The sequence below is a fragment of the Capra hircus genome, chromosome 19 (assembly GCF_001704415.2).
Source record: "Capra hircus breed San Clemente chromosome 19, ASM170441v1, whole genome shotgun sequence".
In the NCBI taxonomy this organism is placed as follows: Eukaryota; Metazoa; Chordata; class Mammalia; order Artiodactyla; family Bovidae; genus Capra; species Capra hircus.
Genome location: NC_030826.1, coordinates 14,445,439 through 14,473,304, shown reverse-complemented (window position 1 = coordinate 14,473,304; position 27,866 = coordinate 14,445,439). Strand labels below are relative to the sequence as shown.

The following is a 27,866-nucleotide window of genomic DNA, read 5'->3' as shown; positions in this document are numbered from 1 at the left end:
ATCCAGCCATCTCATCCTCTGTCATCCCCTTCTCCTCCTGCCCCCAATCCCTCCCAGCATCAGAGTCTTTTCCAGTGAGTCAACTCTTCGCATGAGGTGGCCAAAGTATTGGAGTTTCAGCTTCAGCATCAGTCATTCTAATGAACACCCAGGACTGATATCCTTTAGAATGGACTGGTTGGATCTCCTTGCAGTCCAAGGGACTCTCAAGAGTCTTCTCCAACACCACAGTTCAAAAGCATCAATTCTTCGGCACTCAGGTTTCTTCACAGTCCAGCTCTCACATCCATACATGACCACAGAAAAAACCATAGCCTTGACTAGACAGACCTTTGTTGGCAAAGTAATGTCTCTGCTTTTGAATATGCTATCTAGGTTGGTCATAACTTTCCTTCCAAGGAGTAAGTGTCTTTTTAATTTCATGGCTGCAATCACCATCTGTAGTGATTTTGGAGCCCAAAATAATAAAGTCTGACACTGTTTCCACTGTTTCCCCATCTATTTCCCATTAGAGGTCATGTAAGATTAAAGTTCCAGAGAGCCCAGATAGATCATTTACATCTCAGAGGCACAAGAGTAATACCAAATCCTTCTTGAAAGATAGCTTTGCCAATTACAAAAGGCTCACTCTGATACAATAGCAGAGCCATTAGAGGCCATTGCTCTCCAGATTGCTTGGTGGCCCCCCTTCAGCAAGGACAGACACCCCAGGATTACCACTACAACTTCCAGGCCCCACAGTCTCATGGACAGTCCCTGCAGCTTTCCATTCCCCATCCTGTCTTTTCCAACACCTTGGCACTAGTGGGAGTTTCTTCGGTTCCTTGGTTGGCTCCACCAGTTACTGGACTGCACCCTCAGGCCTGCAATGCCTGTGCTTGCCCAGCTTCAAGACTGAAGAAACAGCCTGAAGTCAGCAACAGAGACACCAATGGTTTAATGGATGGGGGAGTTTACAGGTCTGAAGCAAGTTTCTGGAGAGATACCCCACTGTGTGCAGTGGACAGTGGGCAGGACATGGTGGCAGGCTTTGCTCCAGAATTAGATTTTTAAAGTTACTTTCTCAGACATTGCAACTCAAATCCAAGGACCTTACAAAACCAGTTTTATTAGAAACAGCATTTACAAGGATAACTATTTGGTGCAGTGTTGTAGGTGATTTCATGCAGTCAGAAAGAAAGAACATTTTTTCCTTATTTTGCTGAAGTTAGAAGAGCCCACAGTCTCAAGTCAAGAGGGTGGAATTTCATGTGCGAGCACAAACAGGAGAAAGAAAAATTCGTAACTTATAATATGGGAGAAGGGGAGTAGTATAGGACTAGTAATAAGTGGAATATTAGTCATGTAATGTTTTAAATTTCCATTAGTTGTACAAATATTTTGTGGTTACTTTTGGACCAGAAACATTTTTCAAATGTTTTGTATAGACAGAAAATAAGAAATGCATTAGCGTCATTAAGTGGCAGGGCTTCCCTGGTGGCTTAGATGGTGAAGAATCTGCCTGTGATGCGGGAGGCCTGGGTTCGATCCCTGGGTCGGAAAGATCCCCTGAAGGGAATAGCTACCCACTCCAGTATTCTTGCCTGGAGAATTCCATGGTTAGAGGAGCCTGGTGAGCTATAGTCCATGGGATTGCAAAGAGTTGGACATGACTCAGCCAGCTAATACTAACACTATTAAGTATCAGTGTTTTAGTTAGAAGAATAATTCTGTGGCTATGTTAGTCTGCCCAGGATGTAATAAGAAAATGCCACAGACTGGGTGGCTTAAAGAACAGAAATTTATTTCACAAAGTTCTAGATGCTGAGAATTGAAGATCATGGTGTCAGTAGGAGTTGTCTCATCCTGGAGCCTCTTCTCTTGACTTGGAAGTGGCCACCATCTCTCTCTGTGTTCACATGACCTCATGTTTGTGTATGGACAGAGAAAGAGACAGAAGAAGTGAGAAGTGCTATTCAAATGCAGGGTTTCTTTGGGGTAATAAATTATAATGTAATGCAAAAAAAAAAAAAAAAAGAATTCTGGAAACAAGAATTCTGCTTTTAATTTGGCCAAGTAGTTCCAACCAGACCACCCTTCTGCAGATTAACTAAAGATCCTGGACAAAAATTTTTTTAATACATTATAAGTGTCCAGACTTGGAAGAAACAATGGCCACAGGACGAATGTATTATTTTTATGGCTTTTAGCCATAGGGCAGGTCACAGTCTGCACTGTGCAGGGTGATTAAAGCTCCTTTAGAAAACCACTATCCTTCTGGTTGGAAGTATCAGGGGCAGAGTTTGGGACAATAGCTGCCAGAAGGAGTTTGGGGAGGAATCCCTGAAAGGAGAGAGCCAGAGAGGGAAGTTCCAGATTCTGTATGTCAGCTCTGCCCAAATCTCTAGCTGACCCATGAATGGAAAAGACAGGTTTCTTCCAATACCAATCAGATTGCCACCCATGGATACTGACAGAGCAAATCGCCTCATCCTGTTTTGGTTTGGAATTCTTCTTAAACGTCACGCTGCCACAGAATATGTAGCTGTTGATTCGCTCTGGATGCCAGACAGACTAGAATGTTGTATAAGATAGCCGGCTCCACGGTGCTTGGATGGATCCCAAACACAATGCTCCTTTCCAGACCTGAGAATCTTCGGACACTGTCCAACACCATGTGATCACCCCTCACGTCACTCTCATTGGTGAGACACTCTATCCCTTTATCCCTCATTGTTTGCAAGAGCTTCTGCCGGTATTTCTCCACATCTTTTGTGGTGCTCACAAGCACAGCAACATCCTTGGGAGAATAGCCCCTTTCAAAGAGAAGCTTGCATGTGTCTGCCACATGCGTCACTATTGCATTCGGAGTTAAGTTCTTCTTAAGATTTAAGGTTCCCTGCACATCCCTAGCCCATTTAGCTTCAAGACACATCTTCAGGGGCTCATGGGGGATGTTACAAGGAGGATTTTTCCTGACCTTCTGCAATATATATTGGACGTATCCTGCTATTTGACCTGCATTGCGTACCACTCTGGTGAGCTCTTCCCTTGGATACTGGGCTGAGAGAACAGGGAGGCCGATGCGCTCCACGTGGCTGGTCTGAAAGTAGTCCAGAAAGATCCAGAGAATTCTTGGGCAATCCACGTCTCTCTGAGTGATGGTTTTCGCCTTTCTATACCAATCCCCATCTTCAGTGCGGAAATTCTGAGCTTCATCGATGATGATGTGTTGAATGTGACTAAAGTCATGTTTCATGAAGCTCTTCCGGGTCACTGCCTGGCAGATATTTTTGCCCCTGTGAAAATTAAAGACACATCCCGGTTTTCTCTTGAGTCAGTAAAGGAGGAAAATGATCATACTCCTACAAAACAGTATTGTTGCCACAGATCATTTTACCATCTTACTCTCAAGAAACAAGGTGATTCAGGTTGTCGGGGATGTGGAGTGAATTTAGATAGAACCTCATTTGGTGACAATAAGATCACGCTGCTTGGGACTTCCCTGGCCATCCAAAGATTAGAACTCGGCCCTTTTGATGTGATGGGCCTGGATTCAATCCCCTTAAGCCATGTAGTACAGCCAAAAAAAAAAAAAAAAATCCAACTGCTTACCTGATAGAATTCCTCAAAGGCTTGTTCTCACAAATGTAGAGAATTTCATTTGTCTCACAGTGAAACGTGTTCCTGATCTTCTCCATGATGTTTATGGCCATGATCGTCTTCCCTGAGCCAGGTAAGCCATGGATAAACAACTCTTTGCTCTTGCGGAGGTTTTTTGAGAAGATCTTATACTGCTTGGCTGTGAGCAGATTTAAAACCTCACAGCCGAGCTGGTCACTCAAGAGAGACCGGAAGCCAAGCAAGACGATCACAAGGGACTGCAGCAAAGCTTCCATTTGCTGAGTGTCTGCGAGGTGATAGGAACTGGGGTAATCAATCACAGAGCCTGAACCCGCCGAGGACTGTGCACTGCTCTTGAGACTCAGGTGGAGGACCTTGGTCGTGATACACAGATTTCCAGTGTAGCCTCCCACGTTCACCAGCTTCTGCTTCAGAGTGAAGGCGGTGCGAGTGCAATAGGACCGCCCCTCTACGTCTTGCTCCCTGAGGATGGTGTAGAGAATGGGCGGCCTGTTCTGCGCTATCAGCAGAGCATCACAGACAACTCCTTGCTTCTCTTCCAAGTTCAGGTCCACAGCCCAGCTTGTAGAAAGGATTAAAATTCCCTGGGAGAATGGGTCTATTTGCCTAGTTATTAATTCCTTCAAACCTTCATTCTGCGAGAACAGTTCCTCCTGGAGAGATTCAGGGGTGTATTTCAGACCTTCTGATGTCACTAGATATGGAAAAGATTATACGTTTAAGGGCAAAGGTCACACTTTTATGATTAACTGTAATTAATCAAAATTGCTAAATACTTATACTTAGATTTTAATCTTATTATTATAAATCACATATTTTATATACATTCTTTTGCCAATATTATTATATTACAGTGAAGAAAAAGAAGCCTTGACAGTCTGGCACACTTCATCTGAGCCTATGTGCTTATTATGTTTATGACCCTGGTAAATTTCTTAACCTAAGACTGTTCCCTCATCTGTAAAACAAACAAATCCACGTTTACAAAAACAGCACATCTCTTACAGTGAGGAATGAATGAAATGGCATAAAGTGTGTGCTCACTGTAGCTGACTGAGAAATTATTCTTTCCCTTGCTACTCTTAAAGCACCTGAATCTCGAAATGCCCCTGAACAGTCCCCACTGATGGAAGTAGGAAGAGCCCTTCCAAGAAGAAGGTGGTCATTAAATATCAGTGGAGAAGATGGAGCCATGAGAACTTTGCTAGCAGGAAACTCCATGCAGCCCTGCACTGGGAGACCCTGAGATTAGACTCCGAGATAACTCTGCTGAAGCATCACTCACCCACAGATCTATATAAGACTGCATCCATAGCAAAGAGTCTTCCTTTGACATGAGGGAGCAAGGAGCAATGTTGTGACATGACAATAAACTTTGCCCGGTAGGGTTTTAAACTTATGTTGATAATCATCTGTTCCAAAGAGGTGGGGGGAGGAATGAAGAGACTGTTGTTATTTTGTGGTGGTGGCATCAGATCACATTCTAGAACCTGGATCTGTAGTGTTGATTTCCAGTGAAATTACCCATATTTCATTGGTGGTTGTTTATTGTTCCTTGCCACAACTAAAGAAAAGCCTGAACAGCAACAAGACCCATCACAGCTAAAACTAAATAAATAGATATTTAAAAGATGGGGGGAAACATGCATCTTTGGATGCATTTAAGGAAGATATAAGGATACATTTTAACATGCAGCTTTAGAAACCAAACCAAAAGAAGTATAAAATAAGGAAACACATCATTTGTTGATTATACCCGGGAATTGACATGCATCTATGGTTCTCACAATTTTGCAAGGCAGATATACTGACTGTTCTCTTTTTCATATGAGGAAATGGGAACTCGAACAGGTCAAGTGCCTGGCCCATGGTCACATCACTGGGAAGTGGCAGAGCCAAAGGCTGGACCCAGGGGTGTCTCAGACACCAGACCCTCTCGCTGTCTCTACTGCACAGCCCTACAAGCCACTCAGACTACCCCTGCTGCTAAGTGGAGCATGTCACTAAAGCATTTGATGTTCATAGTACCTCCTCATCAAATAGCTGTTATTTTTCTTTAATTACATAACGGGATATGCTTCCCAAGGAAATTATGTGGAGACAATGTGTCCCTTCCATTTCTTTGATATTCTACATGGCACTTAATCAATGATAGGGCCAGACTAGGTACCAATAAAGGTACCAATAAAATGTCAACCACTCCATGTGCACCAGAGTAGTTACCACTCTCCATGTGACTTGGGGCCTCTGTGCCTTTGTGTAGGTGTGCCCTGAGACTCGAATGCCCTCCTCTACTTTTGAAAGTGAAAGTGAAAGTCGCTCAGTCGTGTCCAAATCTGCAACCCCATGGACTGTACTGTCCATAGAATTCTCCAGGCCAGAATACTGGAGTGGGTAGCTGTTCCCTGCTGGGGGCCAGCGTGAGGAACTCCGCCCATGGCAAAGGTCATGAGGAAGGAGGCTTGGCATACACAAAGGCGTGATCAAGCCTCAGGATATCCCCTGTTCCTGAGCATCTACCCCAAAACCAGAGTCTGTTTTATGCTCTCACCTACACCTCTGACTTTACGGGGGGCTCTCCCCCATAACCATTTCTCTCGGAGAAGGAGTAAACGTGCAGCTCCAAGGCAATAAAAATTCCTGGGCGTGACAAGAGCGTTTCAGCTTACGGACACCTCTGAAGGTTATCTAGCCTGCCTGTATAGGTTCGTCAGGCCACATGTGATTGTTTACAGCCTCCCAACCTGAGAGGCACGAGATGTTTTAGACTTACTAAAGGCAAATTCTTTTGGGGAGTTGGAAATTATTAGTATAGCGGGTTGGTTAGGAATTATATTGGTGAACGGTTTTTCATTTGTTGTGTCAATAATTGCTACTAATTCCCTGCTCTGGGTGGGACAAGGGTGTCTCAGGTCAAACCTCTCTGCCGACAGACTAGCTTGTGTGACAGGATTATCCATACTCCTGCCACATGATTGTTTACTACCTCTTAACCATAAACAGCACAGAGAGTCTTGGAGTATTTTGAGAGTCTTAATTAGCATAGGGCTTTTTCTTCTTGTTGAGTCAATGATTGCCGCCAGGCCTCCATATCCTTAGGCACCTGGGAATATATTAATCAATGTATTTGGAATATAGAAAAGGAAATATAGTAGTTTTTGATGTTAGCAATACTAGACTTTTTGAGTTAATGGATTTTCTCTTTTGTAATAGATCACTGTGCTTTGTTATAAATCACTGTGTCCTTGTTATGTAAAAATGTAACTTTATCACTATCTTAAGACTAAATAGATCTTAAGGGGAACATTGGTGAAAGGATTTTCATTTGTTGGGCTGATGTTTGCTACTAAATCTCCATGTTCCCTACCCTTATGATGAATATAACTAACATATAGGAGAAATAAGTATTAACCTTTAAGCATATAGGAGAAATAAGTATTAACCTTTAAGATTAATCATGTTAACCTTGGGTTAAATAGATTCCTTTCTTGATTGTAACTCACTACACCCTCACCCTGTAGGAATGTAACTTTATTTGGAGGGTGGTGCCTGGCTTAAGAAAAAACACCCTTGGAAGAAATAAGTTTTTTGGTTATCAGAAAGAAAGGATCATAAAATGTCAGCAGGTCTCACTCATGGCCAGAAGATGATGTAATATTCCTAAGACCTTTTTTATACATTTATGTGAAGCACCTGATTTTGATAAAGGTCAGGACTGCTGACCTCCGCGTGACTCTGTATTCATCCCTATGTGTAACAAAAGGTATATAAGCAAACCCCAAAATAAAGAAATCGGATCAGTTTCTGGAAAGACTGATTCCCCCATGTCGCTTCCTTCTTGCTCCCGTTTCTCTGGCTGAATTCCCATCTGGATTCAGCCTCCTTTTCTCCACTACACTATCTCCTACTACACTATCCGTTTCTAATCTCTCTATATATCTGTAATTAAATATGTATTTTTCCAAAGACGCTGACGCCGTTCCCACCTTCGAATTCCCTGGATCCACCGGGGCTGGACCCCGGCAGTTCCCTTCTCCAAGGGATCTTCCCAACCCAGGGATCAAACCCAGGTCTCCCATATTGCAGGTGGATTCCTTGGTGGGGGCGCTAGATCCCACATGGTACAACAAAGGTGGAAGAATCTGTGTGCCACATCTAAGACCTGGCTGGATCTTAGAAAAAGCAAGGGAATTCCAAAAAAAACCTCTACTTTTGACATTTTAGTCCTTCCAGTCCTTCCAGAACCCCCATGCTTTTTCTCTCCTCAGGGTTCTTACAGAACTTCATATCCATACTAAGCACTAATCTCACCATGGATCTAGGGAAATCTTTTGTGTATGTGTGTGAATGTGGTTTTTTTTAGTTTATATTAGGGAGTCCCTAGTGGCCCGGTGGGTAAGACTGGGCACTCCCAATGCAGGAGGCCCAGGTTCAATCCCTGGTTGGGGAACTAGATCCTGCAAACAAGCGTAAGACAACTGAAAGTCCACATGCTGCAACCCAGTGCAGCTTAAATAAATAAAATTTAAAAGTAAATGTATTAATTTATTTTTGATTGCATTGGGTCTTCATTGCTGTGCACAGGTTTTTCCTAGTTGCAGAGGCTACTCTCTAGCTGTGGTATGCTGGCTTCTTATCTTGATGGCGTCTCTAGTTGCAGAGCACAGGCTCTAGGCACACGGGCTTCAGCAATTGTGCCGGGCTCAGTTGCTCCGTGGCATGCGGAATCTTCCCAGACAAGGGATCAAACCCAAGTCCTCTGTGTCATCGGTGAATTCTTAATCACTGCACCACTGGGAAGTCCAATAAGTAAATATTTTTAAGAGTACTTTATATTAGAGTTGATTAACAATGTGTTAGCTTCAGGTACACAGCAAAGTGATTCTTTTACACAAATATACACATGTCTAGTGTCTATTCCTTTTCAAAACCTTCTCCCATTTAGGCTGTTGCACAATATTAAGCAGAGTTCCCTGTGCTGTGCAGTAGATGGTCTAGGGAAATCGTTAAACACAGATCCCTGAAGTATCTGGACTGATGGTTTTTCCAACTATAAGAAATCAGGTGAGGGCACCTAACAGTTCCAAGACACCAGGATGGAGATCGTTTGGGGCTGGCCGGATCTGATCCAGTACTCTAACCCCTGACTTTCTCCAGTACCCATAATGCCAGGCACGGACAAAATTAGAGACAGTCATTACATTTTTTTCAAGAGACATTTATAGTGTTTAATCTGAAGCTAAACTATTGTCAATCAATAGTGGATTTCCCTATCCATAGTATCTGGACTCCCACTGCAAAACTGAAACTGAACTGATTATTTACCACGTTGAGATCAGAATCTAATAATAGCAGACTCTGAAAATGAAAATTTGCTTTAAAAAATAGTTCTAACTAGGTGATACATCCCCATAGTCCAAATACCAAAACACTTCTACTCCTGTTTGCTCTTTTCCTCCCTCTTCAACTCCATCCTACTCCCCTAACACAGACTTTTTTTTTTTTTTTTTTTTTTTGCTGGTTCCTCACCTATTCTTCCAAAACTTCTTCATGCAAATACAAGTCAATATTTCCCCCTTTTGTTCAGCCCTCACGTCTTTTTGCCCAGCAATATGTGTGGGAGATCTTTCTATACAAGTCCCAAGAACTTCCTTATTTTTTTTCCACATTTGTCTAACGTGCCATCTTATGAATGTGACGTAAGTCCCTGTTGATGGGTTCTTGCGTGTTTGCTCCAACTTTTTAAAAATAAATATTTATTTACCTAGCTGTGAAGGGTCCTAGATGCAGAATGTGGGACCTTTCATTGCAAACCATGGATTCTCCAGGTGCTCCATGGCATGTGAAATCCTGGTTCCCGGACCAGAGATGGAACTTGCAACCCCAGTGCTACAAGGCAGGCTCTCAACCACTGGACCACCAAGGAAATCCCTGTCTCAACTTCTTGCTATTACAAGAATATTATAATGAGTGCACTCTCATTCACTCGATCCTCAGTCGTGTCTGACTCTTTGAGACCCTGTGGACTGTAGTCCGCCAGGCTCCTCTGTCTATGGGATTTCCCAGGCAAGAATTCTGGAGTGTGTTGCCATTTCCTCCTACAGGGGATCTTCCCTACACAGAGATCAAACCATGTCTTCTGCATTGGTAGGCAGATTCTTTACCACTGAGCCACCTGGGAAGCCCATTACAATGAGTAACCTTGAACATAGACTTGGACATTTAGTGTGCACACAGGTAACCTAAAGTATAAACTCCCAGGAACTCCCTGGCAGTCCAGTGATTAAGACTCAGCACTTTCACTGCCGAGGGCCTGGATTTGATCCCTAGTCAGGGAACTAAGATCCCACAGGCCATGTGGTATGGCCATAATAATAATAATTTTAAAAGTCCCAGCAGTGGGATTACTAGGTAAATGGGTAAATACATCCATCCTTCTGGTAGATATTGCCAAATTGTCCTCCATAGTTGTACCAATAGGTATCCCTGCCAGTAATGAATGGGAAGACTTGCATAGCATAGCATACAAATGCCGTGAAATAGCAGTATAGCATACAAGTGATAATATCAGATTTTTTTTTTACAATCCAGTAGATACAAATGATAGCTTGTTTAAATTTACGTCTCTTATTTTGATTACTGTTAGGCATCTTTTCAAATGTTTGAAAGCCATTTGAATTTTATTTGCTCTGAACTACTTTGATTTTTCTGTTAAGTTGTTCTTTATCCTTATCAACTTTTGGAAGCTCTTTATATATGAGAGACACTGGCCCCCTGTAATATCAGTTGCAAATATTTTTCCTAGCTGGTCAATGGCCCTTTGACTTTGTACTTGGTTGTTTTAGCCACGTACACTGCTTATTTTTTTAATGTAATCATTGTATCAGTATATTTTCATGGCTTCTGGATTTTGAATCTTGATTGTTCTAATCCTCATGCCAAGAGCATAAAGGCATTTATGAATGTACTCTTCTAGAACACTTATGGCTTTGATTTTTTTTTAATTCTTCATTGATTTAGAGTTTATGTTGGTATATAGTATAAATCGTGAATCTATCTTTTTAAAAATAAATCACCACCCAGTTATCCCAATGTCTCTATTGAAGCATCCCCATTCTTCTCCCTTAGTTGAGAGACCAGTTCCATCATGAACTAAATTCTGATATGTGTTTACATCTATTTTCAGATCTTCTATTCTGTACCCTTGATCTAATTATATGCCAGTATAACTCTGTTTCTATTTGAGACTTTATAGTGATTTCATATCTGGAGTGCCCTCCTTTTTCAGATTTTTATTTCCTGGGTCTTACTTATTTTTTCACTGGAACTTTAAGTTCCAGTGAAGTTAAGTTAACCTCTTGGTTATTTTAAAATTGATATCTCACTAAGTTTATAAAATAACAGAGAAAATTGACAGCTTTCTTCCCTTCAAAAATATAACATGTGTTTCCATTTTATTTTTCTTCTGTGTCCTTCAATATTATTTAAAATTTTTTCTCAGATCAGCTTATCTTAGATATTTGAATTTTTTGTTGCTATTGAAAATTGGGCATTTTCTTTGATTGTTTGTTATATTAGGAAACTGAATTTTTGCATATTAATTTTGACATGTGCTTCATATAATGCTATTAATATAACTATTGGTATTCAGTCCAAATTCTCTATTGTTTATAATAGTTTTTCATTGGATTCTCTTGAATATGGTCCTATGTTCCTCAGTTTTTATCCCTTTAATTTCTTTCTCTTATTTAATGGCACTGGCTAATTAATACTGCACAAAAATTGCAGTGGTGCACATGATGCTTTTCTTCCCAAATTTAATAGAATGCTTCTCATATCTCCCTATTAACATAATGGTCTTTGGGGGATATTGATAGATATAGACATCAATACATAGATATAAATATAATGTCAAAGAAATATCTATGGGTTCCTATTTTATCGTCTTCTAAAAATTAAAATGTATATTCATGCTTTTCAAATGCTTTTTCAGTATATAAGAGGACAATCGTAAAATTTTCTGTATGAAGAAATGGTGGATTATAATAATTACTCTCTTAATGTTGATCCATCCTTTCATTTCTGGAGTTCTGTCTTTGCATTTTCATTCATAAGGAAGATTAGTCTGAGTTTTCCTTTTGTATGCTATCTCTGTCAAGTTTTGCAATTACTGTTACTCCAATTTAAAATAACCTGGGAATTTTCCTCTTTTATATGACTCTGGAATAAGTTGAATAGTGTCTGTTCTTCAAATGTTTGGTATGATTCCCGGAAAATTTATTTTTTATACCAGAATAATAGGTTATCACTCTATGAGCATAAAGCCCAGTGTTTTGTTTTTAGATATGGTTTATTCAATGTTAATAAGCTCTACTAAAATAGAATTTATTGAATTAAAAAAAATAATTATCAATGTTTATGTTTATTCTTAGTTTAGTCCTGTTTATTGTGGACAATTAGTAAAATATAAATTGATATGCAAATGAATGCAAAGAGCTCAATTAGGTAAGGTGAAAAAGAAATCTTAATTGGAACGTCATTATCTATTAACTTAATGGTCCTCGATAGACATTTCCACATACATAGGACGCTTCCCTGGTGGCTCAGTGGTAAAGAATCTGCCAGCCAATGCAAGAGACTCAGGTTCTATCCCTGGGTCAGGAAGATTCCCTGGAAGAGGAAATGACAACCTACTCTAGTATTCTTGCCTGGAGAATCCCATGGACAGAGGAGCCTGGCAGGCTACTGTCTGTGAAGTGGCAAAAAAGTTGGACACGACTTAGCGACTAAACAACAAAAGGACATTTATGCATCAGATTCTAATGCCAGATAAGCCATTAACTTTCTGCATATAGCTGATCAAGTGGTTTTTCCTCTCCAAAAGTATAGAAAGAGGACAGCAATGGACTCGCAGGTAAAGCCTAATGTGTTGGGAGCGAGGAATAAGAACAGATGCTATCCTTGGTCCTGAAACACGATTTTGCGCTGTTCTAAACCCAAACATTTGCCTGGAAAATCCCATGGATGGAAGAGCCTGGTAGGCTGCAGTCCGCGGGGTCGCTAAGAGTCAGACACCACTGAGCCATTTCATTTCCACTTTTCCTTTCATGCATTGGAGAAGGAACTGGCAACCCACTCCAGTGTTCTTGCCTGGAGAATCCCAGGGACGGGGGAGCCTGGTGGTCTGCAGAGTCGGACACGACTGAATCGACTTAGCAGCAGCAGCAGCAGCAAACCCAAACATGCTTATGCATGTTGTAATTGATCTTCATTATATTTGTTTTGTGTTCCATCTTGATTTAAATCTCATATGTTCATATTCATAACTGGCACTCCTCTGGTAAATTTGGTAGAGGAGGGTGGTTTTTTTGCTGTTAGTTCAATGTGTACCTCTAATTCAACCAGATCAAAAGTTCCCAATATGGATGAGGGTCAGAATACTGTGAATAGCTTCAAAAAATGAACATTATAAGGTTCTGTCTTCAGATATTTTAATTTATGAAATCTGGAGTGTGGAACCAGCTATCCGTACTTTTAAAATTAACCAGAAATACTGATGATCAGTCCTATTTAAGAAAAAGACCAAAATGTCTTTAAGGGTAATAATGTTCCTGGATTCTATACATGATACTGCCTCAGTGAATGAGACCAGTGAGGGTCCATCTCTAAACTATTTATCATCAATATGTTTGTAGCACTATTACCTTGTACACATGGGCTTTGCAGAGTGTACTTCCAGGACTTTAACAAACATAACAGTTTATCTCCCTTCTACTAACACAGAAACTGGCTGGTGTCAAGTAGGCAAACCATTGTTGCTACCTGGAAATAAGAGTTGTTGGAGCTCCTTCTTATGTTCCAGACCTTTCTTGGAGTACACTGGTCTGCTCTGAGGAGGGCTGTTAGACAGACTCAGCTGAGATTCAAAGTCTTTGCACAGCTGTGTAAGATCTTAACAAAGAAAGGAAATTCATGTTATTCTGACATAGTTCATCTCTTCACCACTGAAAAAGACTTTATATGAGTGGGTGTATCGTATGGCTCTCTAGGCATGACTTGAGACATAATAGCAAGATAACACCCCATTCACCCTGTATGGACAAGTGCCTTTATCAAATATGAAAGTTCCCAAATCCATCATAGAGAGATGTTATCTGGAAGTTTGAATGTGTATCCATTCAATATAAGTCTCCACTCTCTGTATCTCAATAGCATTTTGTTTTTATTTCTTCTATGGTACATAGCACATTCTTTTAGTACACTTTTCTGTGGTGTAAATATTCCCACCATGGACAATTTTAAGCTACCAATATGATGTCACTAAATGGAGAGTCGGGGAAACATGCATCATAACATATCATTTTAGAGTAATTCTATCATGCAGATGGAGAACGCAATGGCACCCCACTCCAGTACTCTCTCCTGGAAAATCCCATGGACAGAGGAGCCTGGCAGGCTGCAGTCCATGGAGTTGCTAAGAGTCGGACATGACTGAGCTACTTCACTTTCACTTTTCACTTTCATGCATTGGAGAAGGAAATGGCAACCCACTCCAGTGTTTTTGCCTGGAGAATCCCAGGCACAGGGGTGTCTGGTGGGCTGCCGTCTATGGGGTCACACAGAGTCGGACACGATTGAAGTGACTTAGCAGCAGCAGCAGCAGCAGCATGCAGATACAATAGATGTAAATACCCTTGCACGCATCATCTTAAAATGTAGTATTATAAGTAACTGGGTTTTTTATTTACTACATTTGTTTTAAATATAATTTATGGAACTGTATAACTTGATTTTTAATAATGACTGTTTAACAACTGGCTCACAACAATCCTGAAAATTTAATAAATCTTAATAAACAGCAAGAGTCAGTTCCAATACACCACTGCAAGGCAATCACCACCCCCCCCCTAAATTTTCTTTTCATCTGATGTGGGAAATTGCCCATTATAAGACACTGGACTCAGGCTTCTCATCACCCAGCCAAATTTTCTCCTGTTTGGAAAGTAGGATACTTGAAGATTAAAAAAACACAGAGTTTGATGGATGTGAGAAGTCAAAGTCATGGCAAATATTTTTAATTGGAGTTTCTGAAGAGGCAGAAAAGACAAGAAGAGAGTTTTTTCCATCTTACCTGGATCTGTATCCATCATCATGCTTAGCCATTCCTCAGTTGTCAGGCTGCAAACATCGTTACCCTTCACCATCCAGGAACTGGGAACGCCCGAGAACACTGCACCACAGAATCGCTTCACTCCGATTACACAAGCATAGCCATATAGCTCTCCCTTGGCTAACACATCCAAGATTTTGACTGTGAAATCTATCTGGCATTGAGATTGGCAAAAATGGACACAAGATAATTTTTGTATTGCTTCTTCTATTTTCTTTTTCAAAGAGTCACGGTCAACATTTTCTTTAGCACATCCTAGAACTTTCCTACTTTTATCATCCACGCCAATAACAAGATAGCCTCCTTCAGTGTTCGCAAATGCAGGGATATACTCTAAAATTGTGTCTTTCGTATATTGTTCAATGTGTTTTGTAGCGAACTGCTTAAACTCTATGAATTGAGACTCAGGAAAAGGCATGACTTCACCATGTTCAAAATGGTCTTTTTGAAAAACACAGTACGTAGGATCCACGTCACGGACGTCTGGATGTATAACCTTGAAAATTTCACCAAAAGGTTCTTTCCCTGAGGTTCTTTTTGCATTTGTTTTCTTGGTTTTCAGGAAATGGAATGCTTTTCCTGAATCCATGAGAAACACAGAAGTGCCGGATCTACAGTATAACGAAGAACTCAGGCTACAAATGCGGGGCTTAACAGAAGTGTTTTCAAGAAAAGTGTCGCTGCTCCAAGACTTCACAAAAATGTAGTAACAACTCCCTTGTTGCTTTGTCTCGAAGAAAGCTTGCAGATTTGAAAACAGAATAAGTGTTCTCAAAGCTTCTTCTAAATCCAGTCCCATCTCCACAAGATTTTCATCGTTGTTTGCCATTTCCAGTTGAATCACTCCTCCTCCTGAGTTTAATAAAGCACATGCAGCCTGGCTCACTTTCATCTTCTCTTTCTCTCTCTGAACTTTCTGCAGCCTTTTTCTGTTACTTTCACCAAGAGTTACTCTTCCCACATTGATGACCAAGTCTGAGTAAGATGATTCTACCACCAAACGTGAATAATGTCTCTCCATGTTTATTCTGCAACTGAAAACATTAAAACACATATCTCATGTTGGTGAAGAAGTAGATTGCATAGTACACAAAAATGCATTTAATAATTTATTTTAAAGTATGTATAACGGACAGAGAAGGCAATGGCACCCCACTCCAGTACTCTTGCTTGGAAAATTTCATAGACGGAGGAGCCTGGTAGGCTGCAGTCCATGGGGTTGCTAAGAGTCGGACATGACTGAGCGACTTCACTTTCACTTTTCCCTTTCACGCATTGGAGAAGGAAATGGCAACCCACTCCAGTGTTCTTGCCTGGAGAATCCCAGGGACGGCAGAGCCTGGTGGGCTGCCGTCTATGGGGTCACACAGAATCGGACACGACTGAAGCGACTTGGCAGCAGCAGCAGCAGCAGCATGTATAACAGAATCACTTTGTGAAGCATCTATACTTCAATAAAATAAAACTTTTTTAAAGTTTACACTGAGCTGAAAAAGAAAAAACGAGTGACAGAGAACGGGAGATGAGAAGCGGTGAGAGGAGACTTGAGAGTCAGGAAAGGGCTTACGACAGTAGAAAGCCCGAGAAGCCTTTTGAGGAAGGGAGTGGCATGAGCACACAGACATTGTAAAAGATGCATTACTGAGGAACAGATCCATGGTTGCCAAGGGTTATGGGGAGGGAAGGGGTCACTACAAGGGGTAACACAGTGGAGTTTGTTGGGGTGATGAAACTGTTCTGTATCCTGATTGCGGTTCTAATTATATGAATCCATGTGCTAGAAATCATAGAACTGCACACCCCAAAAGTAAATTTTATTGCATGATTAATTTTTAAGAGCAGAGGGCACATTATTTACAGATGGAGAACTAATTAGAGAGGAGTAAACCAGTAGGGACAGTTTCACAGTAACCTGAATGAGAGAGAGAGATGATAGTAGCCTGCGCCACAGTAGGTAGGGGCTGTGAGAATGAAGAAGTGTAAATATTTCTGAGAGACATTTAGAAAATATTGATAAAAATTAACACGTCTCTGTATCGGCCAGCTAGAGATCAGGAGAAAGGATTAAAATTTAGTAACTGGATTTTTGGCTTGGGCAATTGAGTGGTTAGCAGTACCACTTATTGGCAAAAAAAAAAAAAAATCAATGATTATTGAAGGTGGGTGATTGATAAATGGAGATTCACTCTCCTATTCTCGCCTTCTCGCCACCTCTGTGTATATTTGAAAAGTGTCTAAATAAGTTTTAAAATTGATTTCATCCATTAGCTGGGTGGTGGACAAACTGGTGTTCATTATATTGTTCTCTATTTTTTTCCTGTAAATTTGAAATTACTCATGACATAAAAAAGAAAACTTTTACCTCCAAAAATTTTTAAAGGAGAGTAGGGCATATGAAGGCAATGGCACCCCACTCCAGTCCTCTTGCCTGGAAAATCCCATGGATGGAGGAGCCGGGTGGGCTGCAGTCCATGCTAAGGGTTGGACATGACTGAGCGACTTCACTTTCACTTTTCACTTTCATGCATTGGAGAAGGAAATGGCAACCCACTCCAGTGTTCTTGCCTGGAGAATCCCAGGGACGGGGGAGCCTGGTGGGCTGCCATCTGTGGGGTCGCACAGAGTCGGACACGACTGAAGTGACTTAACAGCAGCAGCAGCAGGGCATATGAATTTGAAGTAACAAAGTAGTTGAATTTTTGGACTATGCATTCTAACAAAACAAAGATGGCCAGGGCAAAGGGTGGATCTGAGAAATGGGAAAAAAGAAGGATAATGGATTCTAAGACTTTATGATGTCAAAAAACGTATATTTGGGAGTGATTGAGCAAATCAACAAAACTCAGCACTACCATAGTGAGGAGAGAGCTCTTAAGACTCAGGGTTGTGTTGCAACCTAGACAGTAATTTTTTTTCTTTTGCTTGATTATATACTGAAGCATGACATTGAAATATTTCATTTATTAATTTTTTTTAGCACAGGAAACATTTAATGGGCACTCACCAAGGGCACACTAACTGCTGTGAAAGACACATATGACTATTGGAGATTTATGGTTTAGGGTCCATCAAATTACCATGATGTGGTTTAAATGGTATGCGGAGAAAAATTCATAGCCCTAAATGTCTGTCATGGTAAGAGAGAGAATTTAAATAAAATGATTTGCATCAACATTTAAAGAATTTAGGAAAAAGAACCAGGTCGCAAAAGAACAGGAATAACAGATGGACAGGCAGAAGAAAGTTGGAAAATTAAAAAGCAATTATTTGATTAATTAACAAGATTGAGAGTTATTTTTTTAATTTGTTTTGCTTTTTTGCTTGTTTGATTTTTGTTTTTTAGATAAACCGCTAGCATCTTGTTTATTTAAATTTTATTGAAGTATAGTTGATTTACAATGTTGAGTAAGTTTCAGGTGTACAGCAAAGTGACTCACTTATACATATACAGATATTATTCTTTTTCAGATTCTTTTCCCATATAGGGTATTACAGAATATTGAGTAGAGTCCCCTGTGCTAAACACTAGGTCCTTGTCAATTATCTATTCTATATATAGTAGCGTGTGTATGTTAATCCCAAGCTCCTAGCATCTTTATTATTTAAAAAGTTCTCTGAACAAATAGAAGGGTTGTTGATACAGGTGTGGCAAGGAAATAGAATTCTGAGCAGTAAATTATTGGAAGGCCAGGTCATTCACAATCTTACTCATTTGTCTGATAGGTTCCTTGTGATATATTTTATATTTATAAATATCTTATTCGATATTTTATAATCTTTAAGGTGTTCTTGTCAGGTTATTTACACAAAATGCTATTGGAGGCATTTGGACTTCACAGTTTTAATGTTTATTCATATGGATATTTGCTCTCAAGTATTGTGTTTGTATGTGTGCTCAGTTGAGTCCAATTCTTTGTGACCCCATGGACTGCAGCCAGGCTCCTCTGTCCATGGAGTTTTCCAGGCAACAATACTGGAGTGAGTTGCCATGTCCTACTCCAGGGGATCTTCCACACTCGGGGAAATTGAACCCGTGTCTCCTGCATTGGCAGGCAGATTCGTCACCACTGAGCCACCTGGGAAGCCTACTAATATCAGCAACTGATATCATATCAGCAACTGCCTTCTATTATCTAGTAAGCCTGGATTACTTTATATGGCATAGAAAGCTTGAGAACTCCTAATATTTTCTTCTCCCTTTAAGACCTGAAAGAAAAGCAATAAAGGGAAATGTCTGGTAGATTTCTTTTTAAATAGGCAAAAAAGCAAAATTGGTTTGATTTAAAAATTGAAGGCTCAGAAAAATCGATAACAGAACAAAAGCATCAGGGGAGTTATAACAAGGAAAACTTTTAAGTGCCTGGCTCCATTGTGTTTACTGGTGAGATTTTTTAAATTTCAAAATCATATAACTTCTACATTATTAGATATAAAGTGTTTGACACATGAAAAACTACGGCCTGCTACAAAATTCAGTATTGTCATATATTTCATGAACAACATTATGACACTCAATAATTCTTTCACCTATTTTTCCTTTATCTCTTATGATCTTAATGATATTACAGATTTTTTTAAACATTGTAAGCATGAGATGAAGAGTTTTGCATTCTGCTTTTATCATTAACACGTAAACCTTTGAAGTCATTATATTTCTAATTATATGTTTTAAAGACAACAAAACTTTTCATCCAGTACATATAATATTAATGAACTGGACATTTCTCTATCGTTAAACATTTCTCTTGCTCCCAATTCTTAATAATAAGCAATACTGCATTTACTTAACAGCTGTTTAGTGGACATCTCTTATTTGCCAGTCACTGTGCTAAATCCAGAGTAGACAGTGGTGAACAAAACAAACTTGGTCCCTGCTCTCAAGATGCCCATTGCTTACGGAAGCTCACTGTTGAATTAGTGACAGTTCAGAATGCCGGGGGTGCTTAGAATGGAAACTGTCCTTATATGGCAGCTGGAAGGGGGGTGGGTTCAGAGAAGGCTTTCTAGAAAAAGTAATATTTTGAATTAAGATCTGAAGAATGTAAATGAGGTGAAGAGTTAATTAGGTGAAGAAGGGTGGAAAAAACTTTCCAGAAGGAAGTAGGAAGGAATATATCAGGTTAAAGGATGGACTGTCTGAAACACTAAGATGGAGGGACAGAGAGGGAGGACATGAGGTTGGACAGGTGACCAAGAGTCACCTGTATATTGGCTGGCAGGCCCCTTTAAGGATTCAGACTTGATCCTGAAGGTAATGGGAAGCCATTGGAGGATTTTAAGCAGGAAGGCATAGCATCAGATGTACTGTGTGTGTATATATATATATATATATATATATATATATATATATATATATATACTTTTTTTTTTTTTACAAAGTTCCTTCTAGCTTCAGTGTGGAGAATGAATTGGAAGAGACTAGAGTAATTGTGGAAGAGAACTTTGGGGATGCTATTTCAATAGTCCAATGAGAAAAGATGGTGGTGTGTACCACTAGTGACTCTGGATATGAAGAGAAATAAAGAGTTGAGAGATATTTAGAAATAAATTGAAGGACCTGGTATTTGATGGAAACTCAAGTCCATTATTTGAACTGTTTTTCTTCCTCCCTAACCCAATAGATAGAAACCAAAGCTAGCCACTCACTGTGAGTTTATGACAAATTGCTTCTCAACCTAGATTAAAACAGGGAGCAACATGCAAAAATCTGCACACAGATGTTTTTAGCAGCTTTGTTCATAACTTCCCAAACTTGGAAGCAGTCAATGTCCTTCAGCACCTGAATGAGTAAACAAACGGGTACACCCAGACAGTGGTATATTATCTACGCTAAAAAGAAATGAGCCATCAAGTCAGGAAAGACAAAAAGGAAATTCAAACGCATATTACCAAGTGACGGAAGACAATGTGAAAGGACATACTGTACGGTTTTAACTATAAGACATTCTGGAAAAGGCGAAACTGTAGAGACAGTGAAAATATCAGTGGTTGTCAGGAGTTGTGGGAAGGGAACGATAAACAGGTGGAGAACAGAGGATTTTTGAGGCAGTGGGAATACTCTGTATAACAGTATAGTTGTGGCTGCGTGTCATGTCATTATACATTTGTCCAAACTATGGAATGAACACCAAGCGTGAACCATAAAGTAAGCTATGGACTTTGAGTGATCATGATCTTTCAATGTAAGTTCATCAATTGTAACAAATGTACCACTGTGTTGCGGGGGGGGGGGGGTGGGGAGGGGTGGGGGGGGGTGGGTGTCGATGATGCGAAGGTAATGCCAGTGTAGGGGCAAGGGATATATGGGAAATGTCTGTACTTTCCTCTCAATTTTGCTGTGAGCCATGGATTTCCACGGAAGCTCAGTGGTGGTGAAGACTCCATGCTTCCAATACCCAAAAGAGTTGAGTACCTATCCTCAAAAACCTGCACATGAATGTTCATAGTAGCTTTGCTCATGATTACAAAAATTTGGAAGCAACCAAGATGTTTTTCAACTGATGAATGGGTAAACAATGTATGTAAGGAGGTAAGAACAGTCTTTTTTTTTTAAGCACTATTTGTAACACCAAGTTTAGGAAGTAGCCTGTCTATCAAAAGTAGAATAAGGAAATAGAACATGGTGATTTTACTGAAAAGAATGTTGTGAAACACTTTAAGAGAATAAACTAAAACACACAGAATGACATAGATGTCAGAACAAAATACAGAGTTTAAAAAAGCAAGTTGCAGGGGGGCGGTCCTGAGATGGTGGAGAAATAGGACGGGAAGACCACTTTCTCCCCCACAAATTCATCAAAAGAACATTTAAACGCTGAGTCATTACCATAAAACAACTTTTGAATGCCGGCAGAGGACATCAGGCACCCAGAAGAGCAGCCCAGTGTCTTCGAAAGGAGGTAGGAAAAAATATAAAAGACAAAAAAAGAGACAAAAGTGGTAGGGACGGAGCTCCTTCCCTGGAAGGGAGTCTTAAAAAGAGAGAAGTTTCCAAACACCAGGAAACACTCTCACGGCTGAGTCTGTGGCGAGCCTTGGAAGCACAGACGGCAACATAACTGGGAGGGAAAATAAATAATTAAAACCAACAGATTACGAGCCCAATGGTAACTCCCCCAGCGGAGAAGCAGCGCAGACGCCTGCACCTGCCACTAGCAAGCGGGGGCTGGGCAGGGAGGCGCGGGCTGCCGCGCTTAGAGTAAGGACCGGCCGGAATGCCCCAGGGCAATCAGAGCGACCTAACCTGGGCTAGCAAACCAGGCTGGGGGATAGCTACCACGCGAAAAGCCCTAACCTAAGATACCGCCGGGCCGCGCACAGAACAAAGGACTGAACAGAGCTAGCCTGCTGCAGACCATCCCCCTTTTTTAGCACTTTCGTTTCAGCTCCTCCACCCTCCCCTCCTCACCACTCTACGTGTTCTTTGAGTGCGCGCGCGCGCGTTTGTGTGTGTGTGTGTGTGTGTGTGTGTGTGTGCATGTGTGTAGATTTGAAAATTATAGTCTAGGAAGGGAAGTAGAGCCTCTGCATGTGGGCCCAAGGGGAAGAATAGAATGGGGAAGGTTGTGAGCACCCCAAAAAAACAAAACAAAACAGACCCTAGAGAGAGGAGACCCACAACCTCAGACAGGACTGCCCCAGGCATTATGATATCTTGTATTTCCCAGCGCGAGACTCAACCCAGAGAACCATAAAGCCCACATCCTGTTCATGATTCAGTTACCTCCTTTGACTTCTTCCTTTCCATCGTGTCAGGACTGTAGGCACAGTCTCTGGTAATTTGTCCTTATTTAATTGAGGTCTAAAAAATCATGTTAGGGCTTCCCTCATGGCTCAGTGGTAAAGAATCTGCCTGCCAGCGCAGAAGACATGGGTTAAATCCCTGATCCAGAAAGTTCGCACGTGCCACAGAGCAACTAAACCCATGTGCCTAAACTACTGAGCCTATGTTCTAGAACCCAGGAGGTGCAACCACTGAGCCCACACTGCAACAGATAGGGACAGAATGAAGGGACAAAATAGGTGATTAAATAGTCAATTCCACTAGGGGGTTGTAAATAAAAGAATACGGGAGACTCACAAGTTGATGATTACTCAAGAGAGCAGGTGAGTTTAACCATAAAACCAAGCATGTTTACTTAACAATGAACTCATGCAAGAGAAGCAAGGGACATGCCCTCAAACAATAAAACAGCGGTGGCAAGGAGACCCACATCCTGCCCTGTGAGTTCAGGACACTAATGATCCCTAGCACATTCTTTCTGCACACATGAAAAACCAGGAATGTGTAGACCTAGCCTGACCAGGCAGGGACAAGGAAACTCTCCTGCTCAACCTGGAGAAGGAACTGATGATAAAAATATGATGCCTACTCAAGAAAGACAGAGAAGGTGTTCTCTCCTTCCTCACTTTTCCTTTGATTATAAAACTGTAGCCCAGTAAGTTCTCAGGGTACAGCACTTATTGCTCCCCCTCTTCTGAGCCTCCAAAGCGCCTTTTCTAATAAATCACTTCTTATGTACCACTTTGCTCTCCCTGAACTCTTCTCTGCACTGAGAACATAAAGGAGTGTGGTATGGGAGCTCTTCAGCGCCCCGCCTAAAGTGTTTCACCGATCAGTTTCACAACTCCTGAAACCTGCGTGCCCTAGGGTCCATGCTGTACACCAAAGAGAAGCCACCGCCTCGGAGAGGCCTGCGCACTGCAAGGACGAGTAGTGCCCGCCCGTTGCAACTAGAGAAAGCCCTCACAGCACAGCCAAAAAGTAAATAAAAACGTAAATTCTAAGAGATCACCTACGACTGCAGTGATAAAAGCATATTTATATTGTAAAGATGAGTGCGGCAACTGATTTCTAGGAAACACTCAGAACATCTGTAGGTGTTGCCTATGTCTAGTAAAATATATACCTACTATCACAGGTGACTTTTTTCCTATTACAGACTGGCAAATATTTTTCAAACATCCACTTGCTGCATTATTCATAATCATACATTCGTTTGTTCCCCATCTCCAAAAAAGATTAGAAAAAGCAATTTGTTAAAGTTGGGCAAGTTAATTCCCAGTGCTTTTGATAAATGTTGGTAAACAAAATAATCAAACTTTTGAACACACTTGCAAAAAATAACCTGGGAAATCCAACGAGGTCCGAGCTTCTGGGCTAAAACATTTAAGTTTTTCCTAAAAACAAAAGTGTGTATATATCATGAAAAACAAAACCCTTTTCGTAGAGATCAACCCATTGGGTACCTGACAGAAAATCCTGACAGTCACCCCTTCCCGCCAAAGCTCTAGCTCCTCCCTGATCTATCTGAGAGCTTGCTTCCAGATAGTTGGTTATCTGTCCACCCCACAATCCTCTCCACCACTGTCTCAGACCTCAGGGTGTCTGGCTGGAATCCTGTATCCCATATCCCAGGCCTGAGCTGGAAGGTAAGTCCCATCAAAGGACCAGTTCTCTTCACTGTCTATTTCACTTAAGAAAAATGTGAGCATAACATGTTCACCACAGTTTCTCTTGTCTAAAGTAGATCTGAAAGGGTCTCTAGCCACAGGGTGAATTTATTTATATATGTGTGTTTGTGTGTATATATATATATATATATATATATATATATATATATTTTTTTTTTTTTTTTGAAAAGGAAATGGCAACCCACTCCAGTATTCTTGCCTGGAGAATCCCACGGACAGAAGAGCCTGGTGGGCTACAGTCCATGGGGTCGCAAATAGTCAGACACGACTGAGCAACTAACACACACATACATTTATTAATTGTAGGACAATTACTTTACAGTGTTGTGATGGCTTTTGCCATACACCAGCATGAATGAGCCATAGGTATACATATGTCCCCTCCTTCTCATAGCCCCTTCCCACAGCCCTCCCCTTCCCATCCCTCTATGTTATCACAGAGCACTGGCTTTGGGTTCCACAGGGTGGATTTTTATCTTAGCATTCTTTGGTCTTTTCTCCAGCCCATCTTTTCTGTTGAACAGGCATGGCTCCAGTCTCTCCAGGTAGTCTCAGGGTTGGGGTGCTGAAGAGAAAAATATCTGAGTTCTGACCTGTTCACGGATCCTCAGCTTCACAAAAGCAAGCCCAGGAGAAATGCCAAGCTTTTATTTTTTTAAAAAAGGAAACTAGAATGTTCTCATCGTTTTAAAGTTCCCGCTATTTTAATGTTCCCGCCTTTTTAAAGTTTCAATTTCCTGAAACCAAGTTAAGTGTGCTCCTGTCTTTTAGGTTTCGATTTCTCAAAAAACTAATTAGATGGCATTTGACTCTTTATGGCTGCCTTCCCAACCTCAAGAAAGAGAGCCGACTGTTGGCTGTCAGTCAGCAGGACTTTGTCTTTTTAATAAGTAATTGAAAGTGTGTTACTTCTGCGTTGAAACTTTAAACATCTAGGAGAGCAATGCTACAGAAAACTCTGTTGGATACAGATCAAACTATTATTAAGGATTTCACCCTAGGGAATGGAATCAGAAAGGAAGAGGGAGAGGGAGGGAGGGAATGTTATTTTGTACACTATGCCTGTATTATTTGAGAAATGTTTAATGCAATAGAAAAGAAAACAGTGCTAGAGCCAGACAGAGAATTAAGCAGTACACCTCACTGACTTTCTTACTTAATTTTTCTAGTAGCCTCTATAAGTAAGCTCAACAATTGCCGTTGAAACCAGTTGAAATTGTTGCTGGATTTCCTGTTCCTGAATTGACTAATACTGTTAGTTTTGTATTGAGTAAGTTGTAAGTTTCTCCTACTTAGCACATTGATCTGCAACCTCTCCCATAGCTTACGGAAATCAGAGTCCCCTGGGATTCTATTTTTTGGTTTCTTTTGGGTAGCCATCTTTACAGGTTGCAAAAATTATTACAATATGAATTTAGCGATCACTCCTAATATTCAGTAAAAGTGTTGTGCACTAGAGGGAACTGAGTTTAGGATATGAGGAGGCAGTGTTCTCTGACCATCTCAGTCTATCAATAACCAATGTAGTTCTTCAGCAATAATCATCAGGAACCTCTGAGAAAAAAAATTAAAAGTGATTACTTACAGACTCTGGACGTTACACAACAGGCCGGGGCGCACAGCAAGATCAGGAGTAGAAATGAGCACGCTGGCCTGGTGTTCGGCTCTCTCTGGGGGTGGAAGATGAGGGTTTAGGGTTTGGCAGGTTCCCAATTGGTGAACTTGAAACATGGGGGCAGAATTTAAAGTGTGGGGAGTAGGGGGCGGAGAAAAAAAAAAAACTCAAACAACCGGAAACCCAGGGGGAATTCCCTGGCAGTCCAGAGGTTGGGACTCGGCACTTTCCCTGCTGAGGATGCAGGTTTAATCCTTGGTGTGGAAACTAAAATCCCACAAGCTGCTTGGGCACAGCACCCAAAGACAAAAAAAAAACAAACAAAAAAGCCTAGCAATGCTTCAAACTGTCACTAATGAAATCAACTAAAATCTCAAAAGCAGAAGAACCTGACTGGCAATGTGTTTATTCAAGCTAATCATCCTTGAAGTAAGGAAAGAAAAAAAAAATTTCCAGCTGTCAGGTTCTACACTACAACAAAATTAGTTCCCAATCTTGGCTTCTCATCAGAATCTTTCAGCACTTTTTTTAAAAAATGCAGATTCCAACGATTTACAAATAAAATAATTTTTTTATTTTAAAAAGAAAGAGGGGGATATAAAAAACAAACAAACAAAAATAAAGCAGATTCATGAAGAATTAAATAGTCAGTCAGTCAGTTCAGTTGCTCAGTCGTGTCCGACTCTTTGTGACCCCATGAATCACAGCACGCCAGGCCTCCCTGTCCATCACCAACTCCCAGAGTTCACCCAACTCACGTCCATCAAGTCGGTGATGCCATCCAGCCATCTCATCCTCTGTCGTCCCCTTCTCCTCCTGCCCCCAATCCCTCCCAGCATCAGGGTCTTTTCCAATGAGTCAACTCTGCCGATGAGGTGGCCAAAGCATTGGAATTTCAGCCTCAGCAAGTCCTTCCAATGAACACCCAGGACTGGTCTCCTTTAGGATGGACTGGTTGGACCTCCTTGCAGTCCAAGGGACTCTCAAGAGTCTTCTCCAACATCACAGTTCAAAAGCATCAATTCTTTGGTGCTCAGCTTTCTTCACAGTCCAACTCTCACATCCATACATGACCACTGGAAAAACCATCGCCTTGACTAGATGGACCTTTGTTAGCAAAGTAATGTCTCTGCTTTTGAATATGCTATCTAGGTTGGTCATAACTTCCCTTTCAAGGAGTAAGCGTCTTTTAATTTCAGGGCTGCAATCACCATCTGCAGTGATTTTGGAGCCCAAAACAATAAAGTCTCACAGTTTCCACTGTTTCCCCATCTCTTTCCCAGGAAGTGATGGGACCAGATGCCATGATCTTTGTTTTCTGAATGTTGAGCTTTAAGCCAACTTTTTCACTCTCCTCTCTCACTTTTATCAAGAGGCCTTTTAGTTCCTCTTCACTTTCTGCCATAAGGGTGGTGTCATCTGCATATCTGAGGTTATTGATATTTCTCCCAGCAATCTTGATTCCAACTTGTGCTTCTTCCAGCCCAGCGTTTCTCATGATGTACTCTGCATATAAGTTAAATAAGCAGTTTTAAGATCCCCAGGTAATTCTATGGCCTGCAAGGTTCAGGAACTCCTGGCCCATATTTCCTGTCTCTTGTCACAATCTCTTGGCTCACTATTGATGGTGAATTGTCCTAGAAATTGCTAGTGTTATAGATTGCCACACAAAGCCAGTTGGTACCAAATCTGGTTGAACGTGGTGAGCATCATCACTTCAGGACATTGCCTACATGTGGCAGAGGAGGTAATGATCTGATTGTAAAAAACCAATGCAACCTACCAAGTACCCCAGAAACAGCAAGCATCACTAAAATATTAAAATAAATACTTAAGAAGCATCCAGTGAGAAAAACTCAGCAACGACCAGGAGATGTCTTAATAGCTGCCATAGGGGCTTGCTAGGTGGCTCAGACAGTAAAGAGTCCACCTGCAATGCAGGAGACCTGGGTTCCATCCCTGGGTGGGGAAGATCCCTGGAGG

At 41.0% G+C, this 27,866-nt stretch overlaps 1 protein-coding gene across 1 annotated transcript; it reads right to left on the bottom strand.

Annotated features, from left to right (window-relative positions):
- Positions 1,089 to 25,966, bottom strand: SLFN11 (schlafen family member 11). The gene is made up of 5 exons (XM_005693205.3): positions 25,854 to 25,966; positions 14,756 to 15,828; positions 13,447 to 13,575; positions 3,595 to 4,318; positions 1,089 to 3,278 (listed from the first exon to the last, which is right to left on the bottom strand). Exons 2-5 carry the CDS (start codon positions 15,813 to 15,815, stop codon positions 2,495 to 2,497), a joined length of 2,697 nt encoding a protein of 898 aa, XP_005693262.2. The 5' UTR covers positions 15,816 to 15,828; positions 25,854 to 25,966; the 3' UTR covers positions 1,089 to 2,494.